Source organism: Gorilla gorilla, chromosome 3 (assembly GCF_029281585.2).
Source record: "Gorilla gorilla gorilla isolate KB3781 chromosome 3, NHGRI_mGorGor1-v2.1_pri, whole genome shotgun sequence".
Classification (NCBI taxonomy): Eukaryota; Metazoa; Chordata; class Mammalia; order Primates; family Hominidae; genus Gorilla; species Gorilla gorilla.
The window spans coordinates 120,722,870-120,741,503 of NC_073227.2; the positions used below are offsets into that span (position 1 = coordinate 120,722,870).

The 18,634-nt window shown below is 36.6% G+C and overlaps 1 protein-coding gene across 1 annotated transcript in view; it reads right to left on the reverse strand.

Moving 5' to 3' along the window:
- The window catches only part of EMCN (endomucin), a 129,650-nt gene that overhangs the window by 17,969 nt on the left and 93,047 nt on the right, over window positions 1-18,634 (reverse strand). Inside the window, exons 6-10 of the mRNA XM_004040193.5 lie at window positions 11,701-11,793; window positions 11,410-11,469; window positions 9,650-9,745; window positions 5,169-5,193; window positions 3,939-4,000 (exon numbers count right to left, since the gene is read on the reverse strand). Of these exons, the coding sequence (XP_004040241.2) occupies window positions 3,939-4,000; window positions 5,169-5,193; window positions 9,650-9,745; window positions 11,410-11,469; window positions 11,701-11,793 (336 nt within the window). The remainder of the gene's footprint in view (window positions 1-3,938; window positions 4,001-5,168; window positions 5,194-9,649; window positions 9,746-11,409; window positions 11,470-11,700; window positions 11,794-18,634) is intronic.

Genomic DNA, 18,634 nt, shown 5'->3' on the forward strand with positions numbered 1-18,634 from the left:
ACTCTGTGGTTCTTTTTTTGTTGTTAATGAACTTTTACTTGTAAAAATAAATAAGCAAACAAAGATGACTATGCACTTAATGAGTAATTGCCATAGCATACTAATTAGTTAGTTTGCTAATGACATATTAATCATATGTAATTACCATTAGAGGGGTAAGTGTACATGACAAAGGAGAGCAAGAGACTCTCTCTTCCTTCTAGAAAGCTGGGTTCAGAGAGAGAGACAGTCAGGGGACAGGGAAGGGAATGAATGAAGTCGGAAAAATATGCATTATTATTGTATATCAAGTGCTTTCAAAACTGAGCTAGAGAGGGCAGGCACATCATGGAAGGTGTTGCAGACATGCTAAGGTGTTTGAACTTAACCTTAAGTTATTACTTATCAGAGTCTTCCAAGTAGAGGAATATTCTAATGAATTCAGACCTGATTTTTCTTACTCTAAATGGTTCAAAATCAACTGATGCCTTGAAGCTAAGTTTAGTGAGGCAATGTTTTTCTTCTTCCATAGAGTCATATATTTCTAATTTCAAGATTTTTCTTTATAATTTATATGACTTGACATATTAAAAGTGAGATAATGTGTATTAACTGTCTGAGATGATATAAATAAGAATCATGTTTAAAACGCATGTCACATATACATTTTTTAGTCAATCATGGTGATGTTTAACCTGACAAGATCGCTTACTAAAGCTGAGAAGTAGCTTATATGTTCTTATAAAGGACTCCTTGATCTGCAACATTTGATGCCCATTTTTTTTCCTGAAAGCATCTTCTTGTTATACCCTAGTAAGCTTTCTCTTTTACATTTAAGAGAATTCCAAATTTAAACATGTATGAGTTACAGTTTCAGCAGAAGACCTTATTCAACGAAGAATATATTTAAAGGAAGCAGGGAGTATGGATGGATGAACATCAACCATATTACTTACTCCATGACCTAACTGAAAAAGAGGGATTTGGGGTCAAAGAACTCTCTTCCCTGGAGAAAATGACCAGAACTTTAACTGTGGCTCATTGAGGCTTCTAGAAAACCAGAAGATTTGGCATCCACTGGCATTTTCCCTAAAAGTGGGTGGCTGCAGAGGGCTGTTTCCTTGGAAACATTGTTTTTTGGTCCAGGGTTTCTACACTGAAGCAATGACAGATTCAAATAATTTTTATGACCACTGAAGCTCAAATTTCATTGTGTTACCCTTCTATGCACATTAATTAACATTGTATTTCTTAGGTCTTGAAACAAATAAAGTAAATTGTGACAGTCATCAATTCTGAGTAGCTGGTGGTCAGATATTTGTTCTATCAATAGTTTTCTGTATTTTAAAAATTTCTAAAAATTTTTATATAGGCAGCAGTAGAAAAATTGAGTTAAGCTTGTGAACTGACATCAAACCTAACCATTTAAGTTTTTTTTTCTACTTACTTTTTAGGAAAGATGTCAGTATTAGGCAAGAGAAGTTACTTAAATAAAAATAATTTTAGTAACGTAACTTCTCTTGAGTGTAGTGAGCATAGCATTATAAAGAAAAGATATTTGAATACATTTTGAAATGCAGTGGGAAGAAATTTGTTTGCTAGTGTTTGGGGAGCCACCAAGTTCTGTTAATGATAGACTTGAATAAAAATTGTGGTAGTACAAGGAGAATTTGGATAGCATTATATTTTAGATGATAAATTCTGGGCTACTGAAGTCTACTCTGAATCATCAATTTCAGTGTTGCCTTATCACCAAATATTTTCCATGGTAATCATCTGGGTTGCCCTTTGAGAGGTTATTTTGCTAAAAGCAATACAATTTCTAAATTGAAGTTGGCAGAAATAAAAGTACCCGAGAATATATCTTACTATTTCCATGATAATATCTCCCTCTTAGACCTGTGACCTGACAAGTTATTTTTGAAGAAAAGGAAGTTAGGTGGGCCAAGGGTCTATTTAACTAGTCTGCCATCATCTATTCCACTTACTGCTATGGTCACCACTAGAGTGGGAGAGAGCCTACACGGAATTTTCCCCAGGCCTTAGAGTCTGCTATTACATTTGCAACGAAGAAACACAAGGTTCTCTGAGGTTTTCCCCCTGCTGGAAGTCATGATTCTAGTGTCAGTTGTCCCATTTCTCTGGCAGAAATGGGTGGTAGAAAACTGATCCCAGCACCCTCCTCACAAGGAGAGCCAGGAGCTTCTACACAGAGCACTTCCAGGTATGTTTAGCACCCTAACTCACCACTTGGAGAGCCAACACGACTGCAGAGTGTTTGGAGTATGTGTGATGCCTGCTTGCAAGCCACAGGCAGATTCTGAGGTCTTTTCTTGATAAATCGTGTAGTCACACTTAGGATCTCTCATGTGCTTACTCAGGACTGGTTCACATTTAGCCTGCTTGAGCACTTTTTTTTTTGGTTTTTTTTTTTTTTTTGCCCTTTTCCCTGACCTGGTAAAATAGGCCTGGCTACTTAGTAAAGGCTGGTGAATAGCCAGGAGAAAACTGTGAGTGGCTTCTAACCACTCTATGGGTACATTTTGCTCCTTTGCCCCCTTCAGATGGTTCCTCCTGAGAGAAAGTATAGTATGGGAATAAAGGAAATATGTGTATTGAAGAGTGGAAGAGATACAAGAGCAAAGGAGATCTCTCCTAGAATAAGATGGCTCATGTGAGGAGTTTCAGCATTCCTGTGCAGGCTTCAGCTGTTCTTGCTCTTCAACTCTTCTGTTTGCCTCTTGCCGTTTGTTCTAGTTTGAATTTATACATGAAATTGAGAACACTTTCAGCCTTTAATATCTTGCTCTTGATTTGGGACAATATTTATAGTTTTCTGTTTTACAAAATTATTTTCAGCCACCAGAAATATTTATAATATAGCTTATTCAATTGGAGAATTGGTTATTGTAAATGTATTAATGTAACATGATATTTAAATTAGACCCACATGGTTTTTTATATCTATATTTTTATTTTTTTTATGAAGTCTCGCTCCTCTGTCACCCAGGCTGGAGTGCCGTGGCACGATCTTGCAGCTTCCGCCCCCCGGGTTCCAGCATTTCTCCTGCCTCAGTCTCCAGGGTAGCTGGGATTACAGGCATGCGCCACCATGCCCAGCTAATTTTTGTATTTTTCAGTAGTGACAGAGTTTCACCATGTTGGCCTGGCTGGTCTCGAACTCCTGACCTCAGGTGATCTGCCTGCCTCAGCCTCCCAAAGTGCTGGGATTACAGGCATGAGCCACAGCTCCCGGCCAGATTATTTTATAAAACTAATAATTTGTTTTTAATTGATCTGTTTCGTGATATCAATGGTTTAAATGTCTAATCTACTCAAAAGAAAGAAAAATCCATGATTTTAATTTTGAAAAGCTATCTAGCACCACATTTTTTCATTGTTCTTGACACAAATCATACCTATATTTTGAAAGACTTTTACAATTCCAATCAAATGGATATACCTAAGAAACTGGAAAAATTCACATTACATCAATAGAATATTATATTTTACTTTTATGGAGAGGCTCAATTAAATGTATATAAATGATATAAAACATGATTTACATTTTAACTGTTGACCAGTTTTTTTGCCTTTTTGACCATATGCGGCTACATAGCCAGCACCAAAATGAAACAAAACAACAGCAATAATTTAAAAACTTGTTAACAAATTTTGGTATCTTTCTGCCACTCCTGCAGAATAGGAAATGCCTCCAGCCATCTACACATCCACACATCTATAGAAAGCAACCTCTAAAGGCCACATAGTCCAATAATCTTATCAAATTGGTAAGATTTTTCTTTCCTTCATGGGAGAATTTTACACTTATTGACAGTAATTGGCTGTTTCTAAAGAAGTTGGGCCTTTTGTTTATGTTTCACATGAACAAAATCCAAGGTTACAGTTAGATTCTAAAATAACTAATTTTCATCTAATCAACTTGTCTGGAAACTTACCAGACTCATGAGAAATTGTCTTAACGGTAAGAAGCTTCACGCTCTCTTTATCAGACTGAGGTCTATTTGAAAAAAAAAAATGAAATTAACACCACAGTAATCAGCATTGTATGTTTGTGAAAGTATTGTGACACAAACAGAATGACGAAGATACATATGCATATATATATATAATGTGTGTGTGTATATATATATACATGTATATGTGTGTGTGTGTGTGTATGTATGTATATATATATATATATATTTCCATGGCAAGAACTTTGTCTTTTCACATACAAATACACATATACTTTTTAGCAATTTTTACTTTTTCTGGAATCAAGCCAATAAATCCCTGCCACTCTCTTATAGTGGTGATTGTCAGATAAATTAAAAATTAGTTTGAGTTGTGTGAAACACTTGGCACAAGGTCCGTATCGCACATGTCTCCAATTCTGAATTATGGAGAGGAAGACATAGAAATGTTTACAAGCCTTTTGGGCTTATGCTGAATTCTGGAGATATTCCTTTTCCTGAAGTCCTGAGATACTGTAGTACAGTATCTGAACTGCCTATTTTAATCAAGAGTTCTCATCTATCCAAAAGAGTTTCAAACTCTAATTATTTCCTTTGGACATCTGAGGAGTCTCTAAGTCATATGAATAGTAATGTAGCATTATTTCTAAAGTTTACAAACTTATGAAACATAAAAACACTTATATAAAGGTAGACCACAAATTCCTGTCAACAAGGAAAACAGGGTTTGTTTTGACATGAAAAACAATTCATCATGTCTCTGCGGCACCTTGGTTGTTACAGTTGCCTGGATTACTAAAATCTGCTTTATTTTAATCAAGTCAAAGTAAAACAGCCATCTACCTTAATGGCACTGAGAACTGGCTCAAGGTAGAAGCACAAATTTCCCTGTGATAAACATATTAAAAATTTCACTGGGAACCTATTTAAAAACTCTAGGTATTTTTTCTATGATATTTTCCCTCATAATTATATTCATTCTTCTACTTTTCCATTTCATCTTTTTATTTCCCATTTTACCATTCTAAGATTAAACATGATCTTACATTTGGAATTTCTCTGTTAAATGGAGAGAGCTCTGACAAACAGTCAAAGGCAATATGTAGATTTTCTACACTTTAGAAATAATCCAAAAAAGTATAAGTAGAGTAACAGTAATTTTCACTACGTAAATGGTAGGGTCTAAACAAAAGATGATATGGGCTTACTTACTGATCATTTCCATTTTCCGGTGTGCCTAGGAGAAGAGGGAGTTATTAGAGTTGCAAAGAAGTTGGCTACCAAAAATATGAGCAAGCCCCTCTAACCCCCTCACCTGCTGTCCACTCTTTTCTATGCAGAGATGTTTCTAAGTCATTTTAAAATATTTTAATGTTCCCCTTGCCAAGCCATTTCCTCAGGTATGGTTAATACTTATCCTGGCACTCATGGGATAGTCCTAATTAGGTCAAGTCCACTAAACTTAGTTCTGGACTAATCTTGATCTTGTAGTTTCGTATCACTATGTGAAATTACTGTTCATTATTGCATATCCCATGGACAACAGAAAATGTCTGTTTATTTCAGTATCTCTGAAAAAATTCTATTAAAAGTATTGAAGGTTTTATGCCAGAGAATTGAAGTTTTGACTTTCCTTTATACATTGTTCTTTTTTGGGACAGAAATCACTGTGTTTGTGGTGAGCTACAATGTAGATACTATATCTAATTGTATCTTAAACCCACTGATTCAGCCTCTCAAAGGAGCCCTGCAAAATGTCACAGAGGCTACTAGCTGCAACTAATCTTTTGTTCTCTTTGCCAGGCTGCTTCACAACTGTCTGATAGAAAACACCTGGGGTTTAGAGTGAGAACTCAGAATGATTCATTCTGCACAAGGACATGGCCTCTCTGGAGTGAATGTTGGTGATCAAATCTTGCATTAATCTATGGCCAATCAGGCCAGCTGTTTAATGTGATTGCATAAGGTTCCCCTTGTTGTGCTCCTTTGCTCTGGTTTTATTCGATTGCAGCTTCTGTTTCTTAGATTTCCTTTTATATGTAATCTAAATCTTGTCATTGAGTATGCCCTTTGAATATAATTCTCCTGGCTTTGACTATCCTTGTTTTATAAAGACCTTAACTTCCACTCATATTTTGGCTGCTTCTATTTCTGTCATCTTGGTTAAGATATCCCATCATAACTCTTAATCCGTAGGATTTAACCCATGGCACCAGATGCTGCTCACCAATTAGACTTAACCTCATCTTTGCTCCATCAGTAAGGTTTTAACAGCATTTTTTGATTCCTATGTGTCATATACAATATCACCTGTGATGCTAATAGCCCTGTTTTAAAATGAGTTGATTTTTTTCATTTATAATTTTTGTGGGTACATAGTAGATGTAGATATTTATGGGGTATAAGAGAGATATTGATATAGGCATGCAATGCATAACAATCACATCATGGCAGTGGTGCATCCATCCCCTCAAGTATCCTTCGTGTTACAAACAGTTCAATTATATTCACTGAGTTATTTCAAAATGTATCATTAAGTTTATTATTGACTATAGTCACCCTGTTGTGCTGTCAAATACTAGGTTTTATCCATACTTCATATATTTTTGTACCCATTAACCATCTCCACTTCCCCTCCATTACCCTTCCCAGCTTCTGGTAGCCATCCTTCTACTCTCTAGCTCCATGAGTTCAATTGTTTTGATTTTTTAGCTTCCAGAAATAAAAACATGGGAAGTTTGTCTTTCTGTGCCTGACTTATTTCACTTAACATAATGACTTCCAGTTCCATCCATGTTGTTGCAAATGACAGGATCTCATTCTTTTTTGTGACTGAATGGACATCACTGTGTATAAGCACCACATTTTCATTATCTGTTCATCTGCTGATGGACACTTAGGTTGCTTCCAAATCTTGGCTATTGTGAACAGTGCTGCAACAAATGTGGGACTGCAGGTATTTCTTTGATGTATTGATTTCCTGTGTTAAGCGTATATACCCAGCAGCGGGATTGCTGGATCATATAGTAGCTGTATTTTTAGTTTTTTTGAGGAACCTCCAAGCTGTTCTCCATAGTGGTTGTACTAATTTACATTTCCACCCACAGTGTACGAGGTTTCCCTTTTCTCTGCATTCTCTCCAGCAAAATGTATTGAGATTTTTATATGCCTGTTTTAATATTTTTTCCCTAGGAAACTATAGCGATAGTCTCATTAGCAGATAGATGCAAGCCAACAGACTATTTTCTGCGTATATACCATTCTTATTTGGTTAAAGCTCAGTCCACTGTCAACCTTGTCCAGATAACCTTCATTTCTTATTGAAATCTCTGATTCATGTTGTCTTCCACAGAGCAGAATGGGTTTACTAATTTCCCAAACTAGATAAAGTCTCTCCCACATACTTGAAGAGTGATTAACTGCAGGTATTTAATGGTGCTAATTTAATGATAACAGTGCTGTAAATTCTGTCTCAGAAACAAAGTTAACAACAACCAAAAAGATTTGGCTAATTGTACAATTGCCAAACTTGACTTTAAAATACTTATGTCTTCAGAATAGCTACCCAAAGTGGTAGGAACTTTACACATCCATGGAAACCGCTTTACTAGAAAAGGTCAACTTTTCAAATAATGTATTCTTAAATCTTCCTATGTAAAGTAATTTTTAGTATAGCATATTTTTACAAATAAATTTAGCACATTAATTTTTACCTATCCTGCATACTCAACACTCACAGGCTTCAATTTGGATAGCCGATTTTCAGTAAAAGACAGGATTGGTAGGTAGTTCAGAAACTTAGAGAAATTAAACTGACTTATAAAAATGCTGTTTCTCCTCTGAAAACTGAACAAGGAGACATGTTTCAGACATTAAGAAGTTTATTCGGCCGGGCGCGGTGGCTCACGCCTGTAATCCCAGCACTTTGGGAGGCCGAGGCGGGTGGATCACGAGGTCAGGAGATCGAGACCATCCTGGCTAACACGGTGAAACCCCGTCTCTACTAAAAATACTAAAAATTAGCCGGGCGTGGTGGCGGGCGCCTGTAGTCCCAGCTACTCGGGAGGCTGAGGCAGGAGAATGGCGTGAACCCAGGAGGCGGAGCTTGCAGTGAGCCGAGATCGCGCCACTGCACTCCAGCCTGGGCGACAGAGCGAGACTCCATCTCAAAAAAAAAAAGAAGTTTATTCACTGATTCCCAAAGGAAAAGGCATTGATTTGTTTTTACTTTTCACCAAGAGCTAAAATGAACTCTGCTGTTTTGGTCTCCTAGCTTCTCTTGGTACTGTCGTGATCATACTACAACTGTCCATGCAATGCATGGTGAGCAGGTGGCTTTAGGGATAGCATTCACTGGTGTCCTGGGGGGCACACTGTCCATGAGGTAAACAAAGAATAATGCAGCTTATATTCATTATAAAAATAATTGCTTTTTACCTTCTAACAGTTTATGAGACTTAGATTTTTTTGTGACATATTTAGAATTAAAGTGAGGAAGGAGAATTCTATTTACTGTACATTTAAAAATGTAACTCAATAAGTATATAGTAAGGGCCTGCTATATATTAGGTAGCATGCAATGTGAACAATATGTGATTTGTGACTTGGAAGGGTTGCCTGACTTTCAAGAGAGGTAGGCACATGGAGAAATAAGTAACTACTATGGTATGATAAATGATATAATCCAAATCTGTAGTAATACAATTAAAGGTAGAATTCATTCTGCTTAAAGAAGTGGTATGTTATAAAAAGATACAGTAAATTTGTGTTTGAGTTGAGTCCTAATGGGTAAGTTGGAGATTAGGTATGTTATGAAAGGTAAGAGGTGGGCTGGATATTCCAGAAGGAATAGTATGGATGAGGACATGGATACATGCTACTACATTATACGATCAGGGCTGGGCTGTGAAGTGGAAAGATAGTTTGGAATTAAGGTAACATGACAGCTGAGCCATGGGAGTTGAAGGGATATTTAGGTGAAGGTTGAGTAAAGAAGAGGCAAATTTCCTGGAACAGAAAAAAGACTGAGTAAAGACTAAAAGAAATCAGAATTTAGTTAACAATAATTTATCAGTATTAGTTCACTAATTGTGACAAACATACCATCAGATCTTAATAAGGGAATAAGGGAAACTAGGTATGGTGACTCACTGTACTATCTTTGCAACTTCCCTGTAACTCTAAGTCTACTCTAAAATAGAAAGTTTATTTTTAAAAAGGATAAAAAATATAACATGGTCTTGGAAGATACTTTCGTTGGGTGTGTCTCCCAGGAGGGAAATTAGTCACAGAACATTTTTTGAGATTATGGGCCCCTGAGCTGAATTCTTAGCAATCTCCCTCTTTATTTTCTGTTACATAGAAATGGAGTCAATCTTTACCATAGACAAGTTATGTCATTGTTATGCCCTCTTTACTGTCATATTTCCCTGACCACCCATAAAATTTGGGCTATTTTATTAAAAAGAATTTCCCTATATTTGATAATATCTACTAATAGTATTTAATTCCCACTCTGCAGTTCACTAGCATTCAGTGGGTGTCTGTGCCCTTCGTCCTTTGTTTCTGTGATCAGGAAGTATGACATTTCATTTCTTTCTATAACTCTTCTCTCCCTTTAAGAATTTAAAATCAAGTTTAAACTGAGCATTCATTCTTCTTTCAGGAAAACAAAACAAAACACTGTTACCTACCCGGATCTGCCTTCCAGCACATTCGGTACAAACCCACCAGAACAAATACTGAAAGTGTTGTTACAATCAAAGCAATAACCACCGGCAAAATAATACCTAAAAAGAATTGGAGACATTGTCAATTAGAGTGGCTACTGAATTTCACAGCGATAGTTTGGTAAGTGAGCAAAAGCATGAGTACTTCCTTTCTTCTTTAAATATCATTCCATTAAAAACATTATATTTTAGGCAAAGATTCCTCTGATTCATGGGGTTTGCTCTAGTTGTCATCTTTGACATAACCACTTGATGTCAGTCTTGTAACCTTTCTGAAACAAAATTCCAACCTTAAGAGAGAGTGCCCCCATCTTCCTGGAGACTGAAGAAGTGGGGAGATGGGAGACTGGAGAAGCAGAAGATGTACTCTAGATTATAATTAAATCCTCATTCACTCATTACATTTTTTAGTACTTTATAATGAAGTTACCAAAATATATATAACCCAACTGGAATTGCTTTAGTCCTAATGCTGGCTTTCTAAAACACTCACAAATTTCTTTCTATAATAATACCTTAAAACTAGAAAAGGCATAAAATAATGTAAGTGGATACCACAGTGAAGATGATTCTTGAAAATGAACATGATTCAAGAGAGATATGTGTATGTGTGTCTGTTTGGGGGAGTGATGTTGCTGCAGTAACTTAGGGTGAGTTTTTCATATTTGTATTAAGAGGAAGAGTATTGCCTGACTTCCTTCCTTCCTTCCTTCTTTCTTTCCTTCCTTCCTTCCTTCTTTTCTGATGGTTATTTCCAAGGTTAAAAGTACGGTGATAAAAGCAAGACAGCTGTCATAGACACACAACTAAAGGAAATTAAGATGACTATTAGTTAACATATTTGCTTGCATATGTACTCCTTATATATTTATCAGGGGTGAGACTTATTCTCCAATTCATATGTAGGATGGTTTACACTTCCATTGTCAGAGTTAAATATTTGTTTTAAGTAAGTTCTGCTGATTTCATAATAGACCTTAGGTGAAATCATTATTGCCTCCCAAATGAAGACGCCATGAATCAGCAGGTCAGTAATTTCTATGATGACTTATTTAATGGAATGGGTTTAACTAAACTTAATAGAGCCTTTTATAATAACAGTTTTGAATATTGTCTTTTTATTCTTAATTACTAAGGAAGTTATTTAATATTCTGTATTCAGTCTTAGCACACACATAAATGTTATATGACATATATAGGTTTTAGTTAAAATGGAACATTTCTTAAAGGCCGTTTTTAATGTTCTATGAAGGCAAACAATTCATTTTTTGATATAATTTATTTATTATTTTAATTATTTACTTGACAAAAATAAAATATATTCAGGGTATACAACCTGATAATTTGGAAATAATTCACTTTTATGGGGACCTCTACCTGTGCATTTTGACTTATCTGAAACTAGTCCCATCGAGTCATCCTTGGCCCTTGATCATAATTGTTAAACACTAAACTAAGAAAAAAAATTGCCAAACTGTGCTTTTTTTCCTCTTCTCTTTTCTTTCTTTTTTTCTTTTTCTTTTTCTTTTTTTTTTTTTTTTGTCATTAAGACTCACTTGTGGGAAATTTTCAGAGCAGGCAGCAGTTAGATGGGATTGTAATGGGACTGCAGGCTCAGTAAAGTTGAGAAAAGGCTGCCCATAATCTGATTCCTCTCCTTTACTGGTCACATTCAAACATTCTGCATATCTACTGCCATGAATGAAGGCATTGCTGTTACTCACTGGAATAAGACCGGTTGGTTGCTGAAGTGCTTGCATTTTTTCCACCCTCAGTGCCTATTACTTTAAGAAAGAAAAAAACAAGTCACTTTTGGTTAATGTCTGCCAATCTTTGCAGTCCTCCCTCCACCCTCATTTAAGGAAACAGCCATGATTTGTAGGTACGATGCTGCAAGTGCAAAAGATTCAGTCTCATTCTGAAGGAGCTCTGTTTTGTGAGTCAAGATTGTTAGGGTTTCAGTGAAGAAAGGGTCAGGTAGAGCAGATTTCCACTCAGGCACACAGATATCATACCTTGAGACTGTGAAGTGTTTTCTGGAATTGTAACTGCTATTGAGGATAATGTACCAGTTTTAGAAGGTGATGCATCTGGTTGTAGAACACTACCTGTATGAAAATTACAAATGCAGAATCAGGCTATGGTATTAAACCTTCATACGGGATTTCTTTGCAGATTCAAACAGTTTGCTTTTCTGAAGATCTGTGAAAACTATTTATTGTCAAATAGTAGGATAAATGCAATCATAACACTAAACCATAAGTTCATCCATTCCTCCTGGAAAGATAATTAAATTTAGAATCACAAAGCCTGAGTATCAGTTTTACATCTTCAGGAACTCGCCAAGAAAACTTCAGTAAGTTTGTTAGCGTAGATTACAGCCTGTATAACCTACTGCATAAGATTCTTGTGGGATGTAAATCTATGCAAAAGCATTTTTCAAATTTCAGATATTATAACTTTGGGTGATAGTGATTTTTTTCTATCACACATAGTTAAAATGATCATAACTGCACAGGACTTCAGATTTTATAGTATTTATCAGTGATTGAAGAGAAAAAAATTGCAGTTGAGGCTTTGGTTAGAAGAACTGAGGAAAAATCAAAGAAGACTCCTTCATTTTCATCCCTAAAGTTCAGCAGCTGGTTTTATTATGTGCATTTTCTAGAGTAACTGCTACTTGACTGTTTTTTTCACTAGTATCCATGCTCTTTTTTTTCCAAGGAAAATATAAATTAAAAATTTATTGTTATCATTATTTGTTTGTTTAGTTAACATTTGCCATCTTCAATCAGAAGGACTGAAGCAAAAATTTTAAGTAAAAATCTGCTATTCAAAATCCATAGCTGTCAATAAGTTTAAAGGAAATATAAATAATTAAGTATTGTATAAGTTGAAAACATTTATTCTTGTGAATTTGGAATAAAGTACAATTTGTACTTAGAAAATTTTTTGAAAATTTATTCTCTTCCTCGTGCAGTATGAAGTGCTCTATTTAAATCATGCCTGTTTGCCTTGCCTCTTCACTGAATTGCAAGTTCCTAGAGTGTGAGGGCCATACTTGTCCACACACCCAACATGGAGCTCTGGCCACAGGGGGTGTGCAGTCAAATGTAGCTGACACTAAGAGGCACTTCTTATGATTATGGCTCCTTGGGTGTATTGAGGCCACGTATAATTGCACCAAAGAAATTGATATTTCTATGACGGCCTTGGCTCATTCCTTCTTCACCACCCACATCCCAGCACGCACTGCATGCTCATGCATTTTTGACATCTGTGGGTGAAGAATAATGTTCAGAGTCTGTACCGTTCTTGCCATGCAAGAGATCTGTGGGTGGAAGCTAGATATATGCCCATAAGAACAAAGAAAAATGTCAGGCTAGTGCACTAAGCAGGCAGAAAAAGGAATATTAAATGAAAGAGTGGGAACTAGCTGAAACCTTGGTACTTTCAGCTGCCTTTTCCAGTGTCAAGTAGTTTAGTGGGGATGAATGCTCTTTCAGATGTCTTGGTGGAAAAGAAGGTGGCTGATTAACCAATGATGTTAATCCTTTTGGGATTTCTCAAGGGTTAATTGTCCTACCTTATTACCTTCTTGTAGACAGGCTAAATGGCAGCCTCAGGACTGAGTGTAATGTGTCTGGGTCAGAACAAACTCCCAACTTCCCTGCTTAAAATGTGTTGATTGCCCAGTGCCAATGGTTATTGCTAATGACCCATGGATAGGCCAAGATGTTAAGACTTCATAGTGGAAAGATTTGGTGGCTGCTTGAACAAATACTTTAAAAATTTGTTTTGTTTTTCTTTAAACTGCAACCTTCAGTTAAGAAATTATTTCTGAATCCAGCACACACACACACACACACACACACACACACACACACACACACAATTACTGGTCATGATCCAATAATGGGAATTAACCTACAGTTTGAGAAGCTCTGTGTTTTAGCATGATCATATTGCTGAAATTATGGTACTTGGCCGAATCCATAAAACGTGAGCCTAATGTTATTCTTTCTGTGACTAAGATGCGGAATCCATGACATGCTCAGAGCTGATGATCTACACAGTTTTTGTTGAGACTGTATTATCCTACACTACTAACAAAGTGGCATTGCCAGAGGAAGTATAGGAGAGCTATAGCAGAGTGGCTAAGAGCATGATTCTGAAGACAGGATACCTGGGTACAAATCTGACTCTAGCACTTACCCCTGTGGAATCTTGGGCAAGTTGCTTAACCTCTATGTGCCTGAGTTTCCACATATATACATGGAGATTATAATAGTTCTACATCATGGTATTGTGAAAATTATATGAGTAAAAATAAATTTAAACTGTTTAGAAGGGAATGTGATATTAATATGTATATATTATATATAATAATAATGTTCTATTCTTATATTATGATTATTCCCCTAGAGAGTTGAACCTCCCAACCAAGGTCAGTTTGTCTAATTTTCTCAAAAATTCTAAGAATGAAAATATATGAACTTCAGCCACTTCTGTGTTTTCACATGCTTCTTTGCTCTAGTCAAGAAATAGAGGAACTGGAGAAACTGGAGTAGAATATGGTACTCTTAGATGACATAGATTTGTTCTTGGACCCTGACTTTCGGTGATTGTTATGATTATTGAATTTGTGGCTAGGTTGTTTCAGGATTTAAGTCCAGCCTGGAAACTTCAGGTCAGAACTTGGAGCAAGATGATGAGACAGAGACCCTCAGAGTCAAGTCTGTTGTAATAATGTATGCCCAAATTTACCCCATCAGCATCTGACAATGGTACATATTTGGAGACCTCACTGTAGACCAATTACTTAATAAATCTTTGAGAGTTTTAAAGACAGAAGACCTATCAATGTCCCAAGGCACCTGTGATTGCCATAATAATGCTCCTCACAGAACTCCAACTATAGAAAGCATAAGTGACCAAAGTTACCCACGTGTCCTCTGAAACCCATCTCTCTGTGCTGGTGCCATGTCTCTCTAAGGCTGCTCCCAGCCAATGAGTGGACCTGCCAGGAATATTAAGGCTGGCTTGTCCTGGGAGGAATGTGGACTGGAGGATTCCCTGATGGTCTTCCTGAACCTCCCCTAGAATGCATGGCAGCCCAGATGCTTCTGCTCAGCATCCCCGTTCTCTCTCCCTATCACCATGTCAGATGTGCATTTCAGTCTGGTAGCTCTTATAGACTTTCCTTGTCCCCTCACAGGCATTTTTTCTCTCATAGGCATTTTCCCCTAATAAAATCCTTGTACTTTTAACTGAATCTTGAACTCTGTTTCTCTGAACATTCAGATTAAAGCAGTCTCCCTGGCAAGTATTTAAAAGGTCACTTCTTATTGGGAGCAGAAATGAAGCCTCAGGAATTTTAAACTGGACTTGGAAGACTTGGGCACTGGTTCATAAGGGAAATATCTGTTTGTTTAAACCTTTTATTTTCCCTTTTTTTTGGGAAGGCTAACTCTTCCTATGGAAAACCACCCCTTCCCCACTTCATGTGGTCATGAGATGCCTCTTTTTAATCCAACTTCAGAGTCACTGTATGACTAAAGTTCTTTCCTAAGAATTTGAGTGTGTAGTGATTTTGAGTTATTCTCAGAGTGAAGCTCTGAAGGGACTATCTATGGGTTTACAAAATCCCTGAAATTACTACAATGCTATCCTTCTTTATTCTGTGAGTTTCCCTCCCAAATTTTTTTTTTAGTTAAAAGAAATCTTGGGCAGGGCATGGTGGCTCACGCCTGTAATCCCAGCACTTTGGAACTGGTCTCTAATTGTAATTTGATAGATTATTCATGTCCCATTAAAAAAAATAACTTTTCAGCCTTTGACACAAATCTTTCTCTTCTTCTTATCACATTTTCTTTATGTGGCTACCAATAGAATAGAGCAGACTATTGATTTTTTTTCTTTTTCGTCTCCTTGGTTGGTTCCTCCTCTTATTTCTTTTTTTAAAATCTTTTTAATTTTTCTTTTTATATTGAGAACAGGATCTTGCTCTGTCTTCCAGGCTGAATTGCAGTGGGGCAGTCACAGTTCCCTGCAGCCTTCATTTACTGGGCTCAAGTGATCCTCCTGCTTCAGCCTCCTGTGTAGATAGGGCCACAGGTGTGCACCACCACACCCAGCTAATTTTCTCATTTTTTTTTTTTTTTGGTAGAGATAGACCTTGCTATGTTTCTGAGGCTCGTCTCGAACTCCTGGCCTCAAGCGATCTTCCCACCTCAGCCTCTCAAAGAGCTGGGATTATAGGCATGAGCCACCACATCTGTCCCCTCTTTTTCTAAATTATAATCTTGGAGTGTCCCCTAGGGTTTAGTCCTTGGTCCTCATCTCCAATGACCCTCATTTATTTGGAGAGTTCATTCAATTTCAAGGTTTAAATGCACCAATGTCACTGATTCCTCAACTTATACTTCCATCCCAGACCTTTTCCTAAGCTCTGGATTTATAAATCCGGATACTTAGCAAGTAATAGACATTTTAAACCCAACATGTCCACATTTTAACTTCCACTCTATCTGAAGCCTTCCTATCCTTGCTTGGAGCAGACATTCCTTCCAATTGCTCAGGCCAAAGACCTATTTTTGGCTCATCTCTTTCTATTCTATTCCACACGCAATCATCAGGAATAGTTATTGGCTTCACCTCTGAACTAAATCCAGATTTTGGAGATTTTGTGCCATCTACTCTGTGATCACCCTGGTCAAAGCCACCATCTTCTCTCTCCTATATCCTTTCTTCAGCTGACACTGTCTGTTCAGCTGAGTTATAAAACATGGGTCAGCTAATGTAACACTGCGGCTCAAAGCCCTCAGTGATTCACCATTCCACTTAGAGAAAAAGCCGAAGTCCATGCAATAGCCCACAAAACCCTAGGTAATCTGCCTGGCAAATCCCCTGCCTCAACTCCGCCCACTTGCTTAATGCTGTCCCTTAAACATGCCAGGCCTCTCCTCAAGTTCTAGCTCTGCCTGGATGTTCTTCCTCCACATATTGGGTGACTCACTTCCTTCTTGTATTTACTCAACTCTTTTCAGGGAGACTTACCTTGGCCACTTTTTTCAATCTTGCAAACCCTTCCCCACCTCTCCAGTGCTTGTGATCCCTTCCTCCTCTATTGCTGCACATTTTCTCTTTCTCAGAGCACTTATGCCTTTAACTTACTATATAATTTAGTTAGTTATTATTTTATTGGGTATAGTTTATTTTCCCTGCTAGAATATAAGAACCACTAGGGCGAGGACCTTTATTTTGCTCACTCATATTTCCCAAATGTTATAACAGTGTCTGGAAGTAGGGCCCATCACTAATCACTGAATGTATAAACAAACTTCTTGGCAGCAGAATTGACTACTATGAAAGATGAAGTGAATTTATGACATAACCTTTTAATCTTAACATCGGGATTGGCACATATTTAAAATCATGATATTATTATTTTTTCTCATTCATTCGACAACAACAACAAAAATAGAGACCTACTCTAGGTCCACCACTAAATGTTGAAGAATATACAACAGAGTATGAGAGGTAGCTGTTGCATTTAACGAGCTCACATTTTAGTAGGGGAGGTGAGAAGCATATCCCAAAATTGATAGACGTGAAACATGCAATAAAGAACAAGTAAAACAGCATGGCAAAGACCAAGGATCAAAATAGGAGAGACTATTATTGTTTATTAAATTTTACTTACAACTCTTAATAAAAAGAACTTGAGGAGCTTAAGCAATTATACAGACCATAAGATGAATGAAATTGAAATAAGAAATCAGAACAAATGCAAATGGAAGAAGTAAACAGGCCCCTTCTGAGAATTAATATCGGACATAAACATAATCGTTGGTGTTGGCCACAAGAATGGACTCTGAGCACCCTGACACTCAGGGAAAGGAGAACATGAGGTCTACTCTGGGCTGTTATTATTGGAGAGGAAAATAATCTATTATATAAGTGAAACATGAGTGGTATAGACAATAAGTGCTATGACTATAGTTGATGCAATTCTGTGTTTTGGAAAGGGAACATGTTGATATAATCCTGGAGTCTCCTCTAACTTTAGGGTTTTAGATTCTTTTCAATCCGTGGCTAGTATGTATTTTCACACACAATGGTGCCTGCTGTCTACTTCATAGGTAAAATATCACAGGAGGAATTTTCTGCCTTCGGATGATGCAAATTAATTCCCGCTCTCATCTGACCTTACTTTTCTGACCTGGTTGCACTCTTATAGCAATGCAAAAAAAAGTCTTACCTTAAATTTCCTTTGCTTTGCTTTGGGCCGTCAATGTTAGTAACCTGAGGTAATAACATCTTCTAACCCAGAAATAATGGAATAACTGAATGGAGATTAATGTACTTTAATTCTGTGGAAATATTTGTTGTAGAAAAAGGATATATTTTTCTTTTTGATTAAAATAGTAGTTTTTACAAAATTATATATGATAAGAGTGAATGAGGCACTGTGCTAATTAATTCCATATGTGCTAATTTATTTTATTCTTAAGCAAATATTTTTAATCCTGTGTTTTAAAGATGGGAGATACTGTGGCTCAGAGAGATAAGGTAATACATTTAACAGTAAGTGCAAGGCTAAACCATAAGCCAAATATGACTCAAAACCCTTTCTGTTTTCTTTCTAATATGCCATGTAATCAATAGATTTTAAATTGTTTATCTTAGTTACTTATGACATCATTATCAATGGAATCAATAAAATCTATTCTTAGCATTCTGAAAGTTTTGAGATATTCTCACCTCTTCCTGCATCATGAATATAGACATGAAAACATTAAAAAGGATTTTATTTTCAAACCCTTAAAAGAGACTAGGTGACAGACATTGTTCTAAGTGTCTTACAAATATTAACACACTTAATTATTGTATTATTAATATTTGCATTTTACAAAGTAGAAACTGATGCCTAGAGAGATTCATTTG